The 16506-nt window shown below is 35.0% G+C and overlaps 1 protein-coding gene across 1 annotated transcript in view; it reads right to left on the reverse strand.

Moving 5' to 3' along the window:
• Positions 1–9607, reverse strand: part of LOC124360852 (trafficking protein particle complex subunit 10-like) — a 75047-nt gene extending 65440 nt beyond the window's left edge. The window contains exons 1-2 of the mRNA XM_046814802.1: positions 9214–9607; positions 1791–2008 (exon numbers count right to left, since the gene is read on the reverse strand). Coding sequence (XP_046670758.1) covers positions 1791–2008; positions 9214–9301 — 306 coding nt within the window. The 5' untranslated portion in view covers positions 9302–9607. The remainder of the gene's footprint in view (positions 1–1790; positions 2009–9213) is intronic.
• Positions 9608–16506: the final 6899 nt, after the last annotated feature.

Here is a 16506-nt window from a genome sequence, read left to right on the forward strand (position 1 = left end):
CTGCTGTAGAAGAATATGAACTACGTTACCCTAATAGGAGGATTCCATTTACCAAAACAATTTTAGGAACTTTTCGTACTCTTCGGGAAACAGGATCACTACCAAGTACTAGAACCAATTATGAACGAGCTGTCCAACTTGATGATGATATTGTTATTAATGCTGTTCATCGCAGTCCAGGTGTAAGTACACGACGTATTTCTAGGCGGATAGGAGTTTCGCAGTCAACGGTGTGGAGGTCACTTAATCGAAACAAATTTTATCCGTTTCATAAACAAAAGGTTCAACATCTACAGCTAGGGGATGGTCCGCTTCGCTTGGAGTTTTGCAACTTTTTGAATATTAATAATCAACTCTACAAGCGTATTTTATTTACGGATGAGGCACAATTCACTCGGGATGGTGTCAATAACTTGCACAATGAACACTCATGGGCAGAATAAAATCCACATGAGGTAGTGGAACAGAACTTTCAACACCGATTTAGCGTCAATGTCTGGTGTGGCCTTTTGCACAATCGGCTGATTGGACCTTTCATATTACCTGGACGCCTAAATGCTAAGTTCTATTTGTATTTCGTTCAAGAAGAGTTGCCGCAGCTGTTAGAGAATGTTCCTTTACATCTCAGACAAAATTTGTACTTCCAGCATGACGGAGCACCTCCCCACTTTCACGTGCCGTTTCTTAAATCATCAATTTCCTGGACACTGGATTGGTCGTGGAGGGCCTCACCCTTGGCCACCAAGATCACCAGATCTATCTCCATTGGATTATTGCATCTGGGGATGGATGAAAGACATTGTATACAAGACAAAAGTGAATTCTAGTGATGAATTAATTGCCCGTATTATGGATTCGGCTATGCAGATACAGGGAAGTCCTGAAAAATTAAGAAACGCAACAAAAGCAATACACAAACGTGCTGCAAAATGTATTGATAATGATGGCCTCATTTTCGAACATCTATTATAAAAAGGTGCGTACGGTTGGCCCAACCTGATTAATGTTGCTTAAAACTAGTAATGTATTATACTGAATAAAATCGATTTTTTGGTACTTATTTCTGTTTTATTTTAGACTTTGATTTTATCAATTTTCTCAGAATTAAATTCTCTACAATTAATGTTTGTTGATTTTATGTATTTATTACCAATTTAACAAAGTTATTGTACATCAAACTTAAAAAAAACATTGTTTCGTGCCCCAATTTTTTGCATTTAACCCTGAATCCCTCAAAAACTACTACAGGTACAGTTCTGAAACCTATTTTATTAGCTTTATCAGCTAAAAATACATAAGAATCCACGATATTTCTTACTTAATTAATCTTTCCAAAAGTTCAGTATGGCTTTATTTTACTCTTTACCCAGGAATTCAGGCGAAATCTTTCGCCAGCTGTAACTCGCTAACGAAGCGTTTTCGGACCTATGTTTATATAACATTTTTTCATTATTTTTACTAGTACAATGTGCTGTAGAAGTGGGGGGAGAACTTCATGAATCACCCTGTATATGTAGTCTACATTTTTTACGAAATTTAGAAAACGAGCTTGTAAACTATATTAATAACAGTGCACACTCCAGAATTTCATATTGCTCCACATTTCATATCAACAATTGTACAGTTACTATCATGAGAAACTCTGTTTCAATTCTAGATCTTAACTTGTTTCATAATGTGAAATAAAAGTATCCATTTAGATTCTAACTACCAGGCAAAATTTATTGGTGTAAAATACAAAACTGCAACCATTTTATTTAATTGATTAATTTTTCTCCTTTAATACGTACCGGACACTGCGTCCAATAAGTGTGGAATATAGGTTGATGAATTAGACGATAATCTCCATCTTTAGGCAATATGTCTTTACCAAAGGACACAAACGATGCTGGAACATGAACTGATTTGATTATGCGACCGTACGATCTCCTCCATTCTGTTGGCTCCTGAGGTAGAGACGACGACAACAAAGGTTCTAAGCTCTGGAACAGTTCTTTGTCACCTGAAACTAAAAATGTAATTAAGTTAAACTGGTTTTAATAAAGGATAAATAAGAATATATATTCTGTAATATTTTAGGTTGATTGCGAAAAACTGATGATATTATGCTTTTTTAATTCAGATAAAAATTGTTCAATTATTTTGTTTACAATGAGGTTAAGAACTGTACTTTATGTTCAATTACAATGACAGTATTAAAAAAAATTATAATCACAGATAATTTTTTTTAGTTTGACCATACAGGCTACTGTTATATCAAACATACATTTCTCATATGGACTTTAGTATCTAGTACTTACTGACAAATTTAAATATCCTAACTTACATGATTTACAAATTTTTAAGAAAGATCTGAACTGAATATAGAAACGCGTATTTTCTTAAAATAACACATAAACAGTATTTATTAATAGAAAAGAACATTTCCTTGATTGAGATGATGTGCCGCAATACCACAGGAAGTGCCTATATTGATTAATCCCCAGTCCGTAGTGTGAGTGACATGTGTTGTGTAGAGTTCTTAATACTGTGTAGTTACATCGCTGTGGTTCATTCACACCAGTTTGGACTTTGCGCTGTTGGCACATACCAGTCAGGTGTTGCTTGATTTTTTAACATTGACATTAATCTGTTGTCAAATTCACTTTAGTGTGCGGCAAGTTCATTACTACACTTTTTAGTTCTAATTATTTGGGTATGTTTAACCTCATGTCTAGGGTTTTTTGACACCTGAGGAAAAGGGCAGATTTCATTACTCAAAACAAAGTGTTCTATTTCCTGTAATATATAACGATGGTAAATATCTGAAATCTTATCACCACAAATAACTAACTTTAAACAAATAAGTAATATTACAGTTTAGCATGACATCATTGAATCGGTCAAAACTGATATGTATAAACTTAAAAATGAAAATTTTGGAATTACTATTGAATTGAAATTCAAATTTACATCTAATTTCCTAAGGATGAATTTAGGATCCTATTAACTCCTAGTGGAGAAGTAGCATTTCCAGAGACTGTACTGTTGCGGCTATCAAGTATAATACTACACAGGAATTTAGATATTTTAATGTATAACCTCTTCTATAGATTTCTGTTATTCTCTTCTATAGATTTCTTATATGCATCTCTTTGAGACCATTAAACAATGAAACTCCATCCTCACATGTATAGTAAAGTTTCAATAATTAATAAGTGTGCTTTCTGGAGTATCTTTGAACTTTATTAAATGATTTAGCATCATCGCAACTAATTATCTAATTACTTATGAACTTTCAAAATATCGATATCGCTCTCCAACACAGACTACAAACTTTACACATCAATCAAGTGGTTGAACTCCCATCACATTTTGCCGTAATTGGTTCTAAAAATATGAGGGCATTTTTAAGCCAACTTCATGAACTGGTATGCAAGCTAACACCCATGATATTTTACAGCACAATACACTCCTCTGCTCTGTAAAATAAACAATACTTACTTACTTACTGCCGGGGCGTAACAAATCTCAGTCGATTCTTTGCCTCGTCTATGAGCCTCTTCCACGCCACCCTGTCTTCCACCAGATCCACAGACCCTCCACACCGGGTCACATCTTCGACCACTTGATCGCACCATCTTATCTTTGGCCTACCCAAAGGGCGCCTTCCTGCCGGTATCGCCTGGTAGACCTCTTTTAACCTTGTGCCCTCCTGTCTCCGATGTACATGTCCTAGCCAGCTAATTCTCTTTGCCTTCACCAAAGCCACAATATCAGGATTTTGGTATACATTGCGTAATTCTCTATTTTTTCTTATTCGCCACACCCCTTCATCACATATTGGTCCAAATATTTTTCGGAGAACTTTATTCTCAAAAACAATCAACCGCCCCTCATTTTTCTTCGTTAATGTCCATGTTTCACTTCCATACATTAGGACTGGTTGAATGATTGTTTTATAAATTCTTATTTTGGAGCATTGTGACAACAATCTTGATGTAAAGAGTTTTGTACACACCCCAAGACACCTATTTGCATTAGCTAATTTGCTTTGTATCTCTATATCCTCCATGTTTTTGCTGTTTATTGTTACACCCAAATATTTAAAACTTTCTACACAGCCAATCGAGTAGTTGTCAATGCTTAAGTTTGTTCTCACATTTCCAGCATGTCTTCCAAAATGAATAATTTTAGTTTTATCTTCATTTAGCTCTAAGCCTACTGTTTGACATTCTTTAATAAAACTTTTTGTTAGTGTGGAGAGGTCATCCAAACTTTCTGACAAGATCACTACATCATCCGCAAATGCCATTACGTTCAGGTCCACTCCTAATTTAACCCCTCTTTGTAGTCTTTTAACTTTTTGTAATGCCTCTTCCACAGCCAGGTTGAAGAGAGTGGGAGAAATCCTATCTCCCTGTCTTACTCCAGTGTTGATAAGGAAGTTTTCCGACATTTCTCCATCTATTCTTATTTTGGCCTTTGAGTCACTTATACACATTTTTGACAGTCATCAGTTTTTGCGGGATTCCATGTTTTTCCATCTTCTTGAATAGAGCATTCCTATCTATGCTCTAAAATAAACAATAAGCTTTGCAAAAATAAATTGGAAAACTTCTGTATTACCCTTGCTCAAAAACTGAAGATCAGGACAATATTACATTCTTGAACATTGATTGAATGTGTTTGTGTGGAACATGCCAATTTCCACGATCTAACTCTCTTCACTAAGCCACTTCGGCTCTCATACTTCTCAAAATAACTGAGCCTAATGACTAAAAGGGTCCATCCTGTTACTATTGATGTGACCTGTATTTCTCCTCATAGCCTAACTCTGCCTAGGCTATTTCATACTAACATAAACTAATAACCTCTTGCAACAAACAAAACAAAACAAATTTATGCTCGTTTGACCTTTGTAGGTCACTAATTGAAATCACAAGTGTTGCAGATTGAGAAACTTGACCAACTCTGCATTTCCTGTCTTTTTATCAACAACTTCCAGCAATGACAAACTACTGATGCCAACAAGAGAAGAGAGTCTGTCTAGACGAAGCAAGAAGCGGTCTCTCTCTGAGGAGACCTTAAAGAAGAAAATAAAGTATTCTGGTGATCAGAAAACAAGGACGAAGAGTACACAGAAGTACTCAAGACGGGTTACGGGAGTCAAGCTTGGTATCTTGCATGCAAAACACCCTGAAAAATGCTTAAGCACGGAAGAAATGGAGGAAGTAAAGAAAGCCATCCTGAATGCCATTTTGAAAGCTGTGGATGACAGTGTGCAACCTGTCTTCTATGGAGTATACAGGAAACAAGGTTTCTGGTGTTGAACTGTCAGGACGAGGAGACAGCAGAATGGGTGGAAAGGAGTTTGGAGTTGGAAGGTGACGTGGCTGTAAAGGTTGTGCCAGAGGTAGAAATTCCTCGCACTCGAGTCCTTACAGCCTTCTTTCCCGGCAGTGTGACGTATACTACTGAAAAGATTCTGAAATTGCTCAAGGTTCAAAATGAAAACACGAAAGTAACACAGTGGAGAGTACTTAGGAGGATGGAAAAAGGTTCAGCTGTTATGTTAGCACTTGCCGTGGACTGTGTGACTGCCTCTCGATTAGAAACGGATGGCCCTTGGGCCTTTTACAAGTTTGGAAAGATAGAGCTACAATTGAAGAAGAAAGGACAAAAGCATTAAATTGTCAAAGTGGCAATCAGGTTAAAATAACAATCATTAGTATTCATGGAAGGAACTAAAATTTGTTTCCAATATTTCAATAAGATTTTATGATTTTAGTTTGTTAAATATGTCGGTTCATTTGTTTTGATGTGTGCTCTAATGGAAAATCATTCAACTGTAAAGGCTTAGGCCAAATTGGGACCCTAGCTTATTTCACTTCCATAGCAAATTACTTCCCCTGCACTCATAATAACAATACCCCTATATCTAGGGCAGCTCAAGACTACAGGACATCTACTCTTGGTCTCTTAAATGTGCTTTTAGATCAATAAAAAAACACAACCCTGATTGACTGGGATCTGTGTGTAATTCGATGCACTACTAGGTGCATCTATATTTTAATAACAATTCAAGATTTGGAACCAGAACTAATTATATAACCTAATAGCGCAGGTTAGTAGATATTAGATCAAGGATTTTGACAATATGAGTGGTCATAGGCAGTAGCACTGTCTTCGATTGTAGAAAAATGTCCTATTGACTAGGCCAAAATATATAAATTTTGAGTTTGGGCTTCGCCAATCTCAAGACTCATGGCTGAGACTTACATGTTTTCTCTTCAACTTATGACATCAAGGTTAGAGATGTTCTCCATGGTCAATAAGTTAATTTATTCATCATTACTCGTTTTAGCTACTGGTTTTATGGTTATTTTTCAATATCACTTTAATTCCACATTTATAAAAGTATCTGTTGTATTTGCTGATTGAGCTTTTCTCTAACTGTTGAATGTTATAACTCTTTTTAGTATGTATTCTAATGTGTAGCCTATTTTTATAAAATATATTTGATGGAATTATTTAATCATTTATTAAATAAATATCACTGGTAAATAAAGTACATACACCTGACGGTTTGTATGTACAATTTTTAATAATAATTGTATATTCAATATTTTCATTTCCTGTATAGTTGTTCTATTGTAATATTTCCTATTCATCATCCATGCTAAGAAACATTCAAATAAGAAATCATTGAAACTGTAAACAATTAATTGAAAAGTTTATGTACATTGGGTTTTACCCTTATACAACATTGAATTTTCACTTATTGACATAATTGAACTTTTTAAAGTTTTGAGTATAAGCCAAGATATTAAAAAAATCAGTGGCATATCTAGAAAATTATTTTGGACGGAGCTGATAAAGAGTGGTTTATGAGGTATAAAACAGAGGTACAAAAAGAGCGACTCTGGAATCTTTCCCTGTGGAATCGTTGAGATTTAAGACCTCATTAACCTTTTAAGGAGTAATCATGTCATATGATGTGGAACGAAACCTATGGTAAATGAGTATGGACTTTTACATATTACATGTACAAATAGAGTGCAAACTTTTTTTATAGTTAATTGTTGGAAATATGTCTAATAGAGTTTGTTTTAAGCCAAAAACACATTGTAAATTAGGTAGTAATAAAAATTATAATTTTTGTAACGTTTTTTTTAATTTTTTACAACTTTTAAACACTTTATAAGATGACATTAGAAGTTTTGTGTGTGGTACTCAGCAAAACATGGATGAATGCACAATGCCACTTTGCAGTCTTTACATTCATATGACGTGTCTTTCCTTTGCTTGGGTCTTATTTTAGTGTTGTTGCAGACAAAACATTGGTGCTGAATCTTCCTCTTCCGCTCTCCACTAAACGGCAAAGGCGTAGGAAAATGCCGCTCAACAAGGCTCATTGGATTCATAAGCGGAACAATATTTCCTTGTTGTACATCCACGTCGGGTGTCACATGACCTTTTGTGACCGTGATTCAAACTCGTGATGACGTCATCGAATGCACCCACCATCTTTGGAAACATAAATGAAAAATAATACTGAAATAAGCAGAACATAGACCCAAATGAATGATGTTTTATATTAGTTTTTATCGGACTGAGATGAGTGCCTCCGGCCACAGTACGGGCAGCGGCAGTGCTGCCCTACGCTGATGTCAACGAAAGAAAAATATCCCTCGAGGTAGTACCTATCGGTAAAATATCAAATTCTAGAGGGAATGATCAGGAATATAAATTAAAAAATGCAAATAAATTTATGTAAAGTTTAAAAATGTAATAAATCATGTAAAAACCCAATATTAATATATAAATGGACAGTAATTTAGAACACTTACCATTAAAAGGAAATAATTTAGTTTCGGTTCAAACGTAAACTCTTAACATCCCCAATTAAATATTCCGACACACATAATTCACTATGATCCGTTGAATTAGTGGATGGTTGATCCATGATTGACAAACACTCACTCGAACTACAGTACACAATATCTTGTGAAGCACTGGACCACAGCCCCGGAATGCTCAGATAACAGATACGCTATCAGTCCCGGCCACAGATAACATTGAAGTACACAGATATCGAGACACACCAGAACATTCAAATATTAAAAACTTAACTATTTATGAATATACCCCTAAAACCAAGCTATTTGTCATTTGCACCCCCTAAAACCATAGGCCGTATATTTTTTTCAGAAGGATGAGCAGACTACGTAAATAACATAAAATTCGTGATTTGCCGGGTCGGCCTTTAACCTCATAGAAACCAAATTTTTATGGGAAAACGGTCCAAACCCACTTACAAATATTTGTTAACCTCCCCAGGAATCGAACACGACCTCTCGGTTAAAGAACCGCAGCCTTACCCATATACTACAGTGAAAGTCCAACTGGCGAATTTTAGTGGTAAATCATTGAACATTCTCATAACATGAAATTTCGGTATCAATTTACAATACCGTGACCATGGAAAGGTATGTTCATTTTTTTTTCCTGAAAACTACAATTTTTCCTGAAAACAATAGTGAAGAAAAAATTCGTCGGCAACGAAAATCAAAGGAGTTACGATTTTTTGAAATCCTCTGAAAACTCTGTTTTTGACAGTACATCTGGCAATTTTACTGAAATCTAGTACGTTAATCCTGTCAACGATGCCTGCCCGCTGCGCAGTGCTGCGCACTGCTTGCTCTTTTAGAAAAAAAATTAACTCGAGCTTGCAAAAGTCGAATCCCAGATCACGTGATGCCCCTGATCCTTAACCCTCCAAGTGTTGTTCGACAAAATTTTGTCGGTTATTTTCCATCCTTAACGCAATAATGCCCGAAAGGCATCAATATAATACAATAATATACTTTCCCCCCAGTTTATATGCACCTGTGATAATAATACTTGGCTATAAATGCCCAACCCATGAAAAAAAGTCCATTTTGCATGGTCACGGTATTGTAAATAAATACCGAAATTTCTTCAATATTGAGTAGAGTCTAAACTATGAAATGTCCACTAACTCGTATAATATAAGTATTGAAATTATGGGTTTCCCCTCATAAGTAGGTTGATGCACATTAAAAGAATGAATTAGAAAGATGTGAATTAAAAGAAGTTGGCTAAATATAATCAAACCTGACTCCTAGCCTAGCAAAAATTATTCTGCAGCACCTGGATGTGGTATAATTAACTGGCTAACCTTAAATAACATTTATTATTAATACTTACATGAAACATTGGGTTTTTTCTCCATTGTTGAGAATACTTGACAGTCTTCAGCTAATCCATTTTGAACTAATCCGATCCTCAAAGTCATGATGGCAATAAGGTATAAATGAAGCTAAACCATTATACATTATAATAACCAGTTTTAACCTCAAGCTTATCACTCCTTATGTTCAAAATCAATGTTCTTTTCACGAATAAATTGATTCCAAAATGATCACAAAAACGTATTTCCCTCTCGGGTCCGCAAATAAACGTTATTTTAAAAAGTGACAAAATAATACTTGACATAATCTACAACAAATCTAACATTTCCATTCAATGTAAGTTTTTCAGACTTTCAGAACACTTGCATACGCATAGCCCCACTACTTTCACTGTTTCATTTAGTCAGAGTCAGACGTCACAAACAAGTCACAACACTGTTTCCACTTAGCTGGCTCTTGACAGTTTTCCCTTCATAAGAATTGTAAGCAAAACCCAAAATTTTCCTTTATCAATCGTAAAAATGTTATTTGTCCTTAAATGTTGTTTTTTTCTTTTTGTACTGTTATTGACTAGTTACTCTTATATTATGAGAAAATACTTATTATATTCTATTATTGTAACGGTAAACATCAAATTTACGGACTAGACGTCCAAGTCCGATCTCTAAATTTATTTTTAGTCCATTTAACAATTAATTGGACAATTTTAAGAGAAACGCACTTTTCTTGTTTTTAGCAGAAAAGTATATTTTTACTGTTTTTGTCGTTTAAATATGGGTAGAATTATTCCACCACACAAGAAGAGCATATTGTCCAAATACGGGAAGATTGGCTCATTTCATATTTAATATCTTATTACAATTTTCAATGCATTTTACATTTCATCATGTTTGGCTTTACACAACCTCGCACTGTCGAGGAACGAAAAGCGTCCCTTGATATAAAACATGTAGAGTAACAGATCACGAATGCCTCCAGCCATTGTGAGCTTTGCTAGGCCTACTTAGATAATCAGATTAATTTTGTACAACTCTCATTGCTATATTATATTTATTCTTTACATTTTGTAATCATAGTGTCACTAGCAGTCTTCTTTGCCTCATTAATTTCTCGATTGTATTGTTTTGATTTTGATTACGATTTCGCTTCTGACATACTTCATGTAGACTTACAACATTTACCTTACTGGAGTCTTTTTTCTTACTAAACACTAAGCCACACACCAGGATGATCATAAATTATATTTTGCTCTAACAACGTACTGCAAAAATACATTATATCAAGATTACAATAAATGTTATCCAGATAGCCCATATTCCTAGTCGGTTTTTCATTAGTGCAAAACAAGTTAAAATACTTAAGTACATTTAAAAAGTTATTTACAATGGTCTTATGTAACTCACAAATATTTCCATTGAGTTCTCCTACTACGGTAAAGAATATGTGAGGCTTGGCCATTAAATTAAGTAAAATGTTTTCACTAACGGTATGTACTAAGTCAAGTACTTTTTGATCAGGACAACAAAGCAAACTCTTCTATGGCAGTAAAATCAGAAATCCCTTAGACCAGATTTATATTACACTGGTCGGAAGTGTACGATTTCTGAGAAAAGACTGCTATGGCGAGTGAAATATAACTGAATAGAACCAGAAATGTTTCTTTACCTGAAATAGAAGCCTATGGCAATTTTGTTTAACTTTTATACTTCTCAACAAACAACACTGAAATAACATGCATGTTAAACATTCCTTTTAAATCATTATTAGAGCTCAATTACATAACATCATAAATTCTTTCACTACGGACTTACTCCACCATGTTCTCTATAAAAGACCATGTAGAAACCTACTTCGGTAAAAAAGCGTTAACTTTCGGTCTAAGATATTCCCAGTAATATAGTTGAATTTGTGTGTGAAGACTGGTTAACCATGCATAGTTTACAATAATTATAAATACAGACAAGACAGAACTCAAAAAAACCGTCGAGTTGTATTGACGCTGTCTGGATAAAAACTGTAGTGCATCAATAAGAACTGATGCAAATACGACGAGATTAAATATCTCCAACCAGAAACACAGCGGACAATATCCAGTTACCATACGTCGTCTCTCATCGCCTCTATTGAATTCTTATACATTTGCTAACTTACAGTCAGACACGATTTATTTGCAACCTATTTATCAAGTCAATACCATAAAGAACTACAAAGGTGAAAGTTTAAACGTACTTATCAGTAAGAAAGCTAATCTACCAATCTCAGAAAACACCGCTCTCTTATAATTCTATCAATATGGCAACTGGAGGCTTCCGTCAAGTATCCAAGACTGGCTAGGTGGTTCCTCTGCACAACTCCGGTAACATTTCCGTCGTAAAATTGTAATTATCTACAACGATCCTTTCTGCTTGTGCCTAGGTTTTTGAGAGTTCAATTATTGGGACTGGCAGAATCGTGTTCAGAAAGAAATGCCAACTAAACACTCTACAATTATCTCTGATATTACACAACGACCTACAAGAAGGGAGCCACACTACTATGAATTCCAATTCATCGATCAACAATATTTAACGATTCCTTTACTGTTCAGGCTTGTCACCTTTGGAACGCTCTTCCCGATGATATTAGATGTATTCAGCACCGTTTCGGGACGGGGTTTAGGGGCTTTCTGCCGGGGGGGGGGGGGCTGTGGGTGTAACCTGCTTGTTGCGGTCATGTGGTCAATCGGTGTGTTAGAGTGATGGAATTTGTCTTCTTGTTAATTTTGAATTTTGCTGGTATTTGTTACAATATATAAACTATTTCTTCTGCATTTTAAGTTTTCAATTCATTTGAATACAGTATATAGATTTTTACTTTGTATTCACTGCATGTTGTAGAAGTTAACCAATTTTGTTATTTTATATTTAAAGTATAAGTTAATAATTTACCGCAATTGTATCATACTGTTGTAAATTTACTGTATACGATATGAGGTTGAGTGGTAGAGAGGGCTTGATAACCCTAACTCCACCTCTTTAATAAAGGCATTTTTAATTTCATTCATTCCATAATATAATTGTATCGTCTTTGTCAAGGCTCTCGGTAGAGTGGTCCATAAGATTTTTTTTCTTAGGTCGATAAGCTTATAAACGACTCATTGCATTTAGTTTTAAAAGAACCTTTTCGCTTGCTTCCGGAGTCACGGGCTGGGTAAGATTGGAAGTAGGGGCTGCCTCTTATCGAGATCCAAGAAGAAAGATTATAGAAACTAACCTCAGTCACGTCAGTAGGGCTAATGAACGTTTTTGGAATGCCTTTTAGTGTTTTAATTGTATGTTCAAGTATGTGTCCATGTTTCCGTTTTTAATTTATGACGACACCCAGTGCTGAAAATTTTTAATCATTTTAGCGTTGGTTTGACAATGCTAAGTCATAAACCTTTATTGTCTGTAAGCAAAACACATAAAGTGACATGCAATAGACAACGTCAATGGCCACAACATAAAGATTGATGAGATACAAAACAGTACAGTATTTTTGATTAAAATTTTAAAGCATTTACAAAAAGTTATAAAGATTTAAAATTCACAAAGATAACAAAGATAAAATTTACAAATTTACAGATCTAAGGCTAAAAATTCCTTTAACTCCATAAAAGGGATTTAAGCTTAACCAATGTAACATTTTGAACTTAAATAGTTTAAAATCTAAAGAGTTTACTTTCATATGTGCAACTTGTTAAATATTTTCAGACTCACAATATAAAATCTATTTTACATTTACTTAACCTACTGGTATGGCACACTAACTGTACGTGATTTCTGGTATATTTGTGATTATGTACACCAGATCTATTACAACTAAACCTAAATTAAAATTCCTCTTCATATACAATAAACATACATAAATATACAAGTTACACAGTCAAAACTCTATACATTTAATAAATAAATGTTTACAATGTATCTTTGAAAGTGCCCTATTCATATTCTCTAAAGCTTTTTTCTGTGTAACACTAATACTACTATTAACATGACAGCTATTCCCCGCCATAAATTAGGCCATAGTTTATCACAGACAGAAAGAATCCAAAGTAAGCTGTTCTTAACATAATTCTCTGGAACAATGCTCATTCAAGGGATCTTAACAAAAATATAACTCTGGACAATCTAATACAAACAAATTCTACATGTGATACCCAAGACAATGAATTTACAAATATCACACCCGAGGATTTTACTTTACTATTGTTCTATTTAAACTATGTTTAGTGTTTTTAAGGCTACAAAGTAGGTTCTGGGTTTTAATCATTATTTAAAAGAAGCCTGTTTGCATAAACCAGAGCAGGCCCGTTCAAGAGAGTCGTCAAAATTAAAATTTAAGAGGGCTTTTCATCTGAATGCACACTTAAAAAAGTAGTGTCGTCTGCAAACATGATGGTTGAATGAGGCAATGATATTTAGCCACCCAGTCCATTAATAAACAACTATAAAAAGGAGAGGTCCCAGCACAGACCCCTGAGGCAACCCCAACAATGATCCTCGGAACAATTGATCTCTTACCACCTACGTCAACAAAACTGAGTTCTGCCTTTCAAGGTATTTGAAAAACTTTAGGTGGAGACCACAGATATCCCACCATAAGTACTCCAACTTACCCAAAAGTAAATCGTGATCTATACAATCGAAAGCCCTGCTCAGATCAAAGCATAATCTGGGCATGAATTTCCGCCCTCAAAAACAGAGAGAATTTCCAGAGACCAAATGCTCCCAGGGCATCTGTGTAGAACATTCCTTTGCGGAAACCAAACTGGCATCACCGACAAAAGTTGTTGGGATTCCAGAAAACGGTTTATCTGAGTTTTTTACAACTGCCGTCAATAATCTTTACCTAAGACAGGCACTAGAGAAATGGACGGTAATTTTTAACCTGACACCTTCCCTTTTTAAAAACGGGATGGGGGGGGGGGGGGGGGGGGGGGGGGGGGGGGGGGGGGGGGGGGGGGGGGGGGTGGGGGGGGGAGTGGTTTTGCAAACTCTTGAGATTTTTTGAGAAGCTGGGGTAATACACCTTCTAGCAGGCAGGAGTTAATACAAATTACAAGTGAAATAAGATTGCATCAACAACATACCTTACAAATGTTAGCTGAAATACCGACACATCTTTGCTTTTAGAAGCCTTTCATTTTCGACACAACACTAATCACATTTTCAACTGGGTCACATTTTCACTATTTTTTCCTTTCTTTTTTTTCTATTTTCCCTTTTTCTTCTTTTTTCCCATTTTCTTTTTTTTTTTTTTTTTTTTTCCTTCCCTTTTTTCTTTCTTTTTTTTTTTCTTTTTTCTTTTTTCTTTTTTTTTTTTTTCCCTTTCACTTCATTCCTTTTTTTTTTCTTTTTTTTCTTTCTTTTTTTTCATTTTTTTTTTTACCTTTTTATTTTTTTTTTTCCAGTTTTTTTTTTTTCTCTTTTTTTCCTTTTTCTTTTTCCCCTTTTTTTTTTTTTTTTTTTTCTTCGTTTTACCCTTTTTTTTCCCTTCGTTTTGCTTTTTTTTTTTCTTTTTTTTTTTTTTTCTTTTTTTATCTTTTTTTCTTTTTTCTGTTCTTTTTTTCCTTTCTCTTTGTTTTTTATTTTTTCTTCATCTTATTTTTTTTTTATTTTTTTATTTTCCTTTTTCCCGCTTCTTTCCTTCCCATCGAAGAGTGAGGTGTGTCGCTGCTCGTTGCAGCAAATCCTCAAAGAGTTGATGGTGCGTATTCTGTTTTCTTGCCTCGCTGACCGACTCAATGAAGTAGCTGTTGAAGTCCTCCGCGCTTGATTGAATCATCTGCAATCTGCCGTCCCTGAGCTACACCATTCCTGACCAAGGCCCAGGCAGCCTGACATTTGTTAGCTGATAGTGTCAATAAAATTTCACGTTTGCATTCAGTTTAGTTTTATTTACCTCTTTGTTTATATAAATTTCTGAGATGATTTTTTTGTAGGCCCTATGTGACTCTTGACTTTTAATGCACAGTAAACTGTGGTCGATAGGCCATAACATTATCTTTCATTTCCTTTAGTTCCGGAGTGGTACCAATTTGATTTGATTTTTGTTTTCTAGCCTGTTTGTTCTTCTTTGTCAACATTGTCAAAGGGCAAGCTTGGTTGAAAACAACTCCAAGAATTTGGTAAAAAATAAAGCAAACTTGTCTCAGCAGCAAATGGTTTTTCCTCGAGTAGTTTCACCAATCCACACTAACCTAAGAGTTCCGAAAATTGTCCAGGCAACGAGAAGAAAGGTTACGGAATACATAATTTTTGTATGTTATTGGAGTCAGCGAACAGATGATATTTTCAGACTTGTCTGCTAGGGCACTAAGAACACTAAAATCAACAGGAACTACACAGTACTGACTCAGACTCGAATGGAATTTGGTAAAAATGTTATCGAGGCAGGAATTAAAACAGTAGGCTTTATTATTAAGATATTTACAATCAAACTGCCTGAGAAGGTTTAATAATTTTTCTCACACTATTGATTCTCGTGTAACGATCAAAACTTAGAGTTAACATCACCACCAATCAGGATGTGGATTTTCAATTCGGCTGAGATTGTTAATAGCAGCTCTAAATTGTTCAAAAATATATTTCATCACCAGCTGGAGAATGGTAATATCTAACAACGATGAGTCTAAGGATTTTCAACCTCACAGCAACACATTCCAAAGTTTATTTCGTCACAACAGCCACTCAAAATCAAGTACATTGCACATAAATTGTTTGTTTCACAAGCAAAAAATCCAACACCACCTCTGATATGGTTCATGCGACGTACATTGTCAAAGGTATATATCCCTCCCACTTGAAGGTAATGAGCTTCATCTGCCAGCAGGCAATGTTCACTGATACATAAAAAATCATATTTACTATCAGAACCCAGTAGACTTAGTAAAACATCAAACGCGTAAGGGCCATATTGTTTTTGGATTGCTGACTAAAGGGATGTAAAACACTTTTTTTTAACTATCAATCCTGAATTAAATACTTTTATCAGTTGCAGTTGGATTTTTGATGGTTGAATTGTGGTGGGAGGAAAATAATATTCAGACTAACCCTTACAAACGCCTAGTATAACTTTCAATGCTCTCACTTGCCATTGTTGTTTGAATATTTGTATTTCATGTGGGGTGGAATGATTTCGAAAAAATGTATGTCAAGAATATAGGAGTAACTCTGAGTGAAAACTGGCGCTTTAGCGATTTATAATGCATATCAGGTAATAAAGTACATCGTTTTATCACTATATCGACCAGAGTTATCAACTTTCCACTCCCTATTAAGGTTTCTCG

The sequence above is a fragment of the Homalodisca vitripennis genome, chromosome 4 (genome assembly GCF_021130785.1).
Source record: "Homalodisca vitripennis isolate AUS2020 chromosome 4, UT_GWSS_2.1, whole genome shotgun sequence".
Taxonomy (NCBI): Eukaryota; Metazoa; Arthropoda; class Insecta; order Hemiptera; family Cicadellidae; genus Homalodisca; species Homalodisca vitripennis.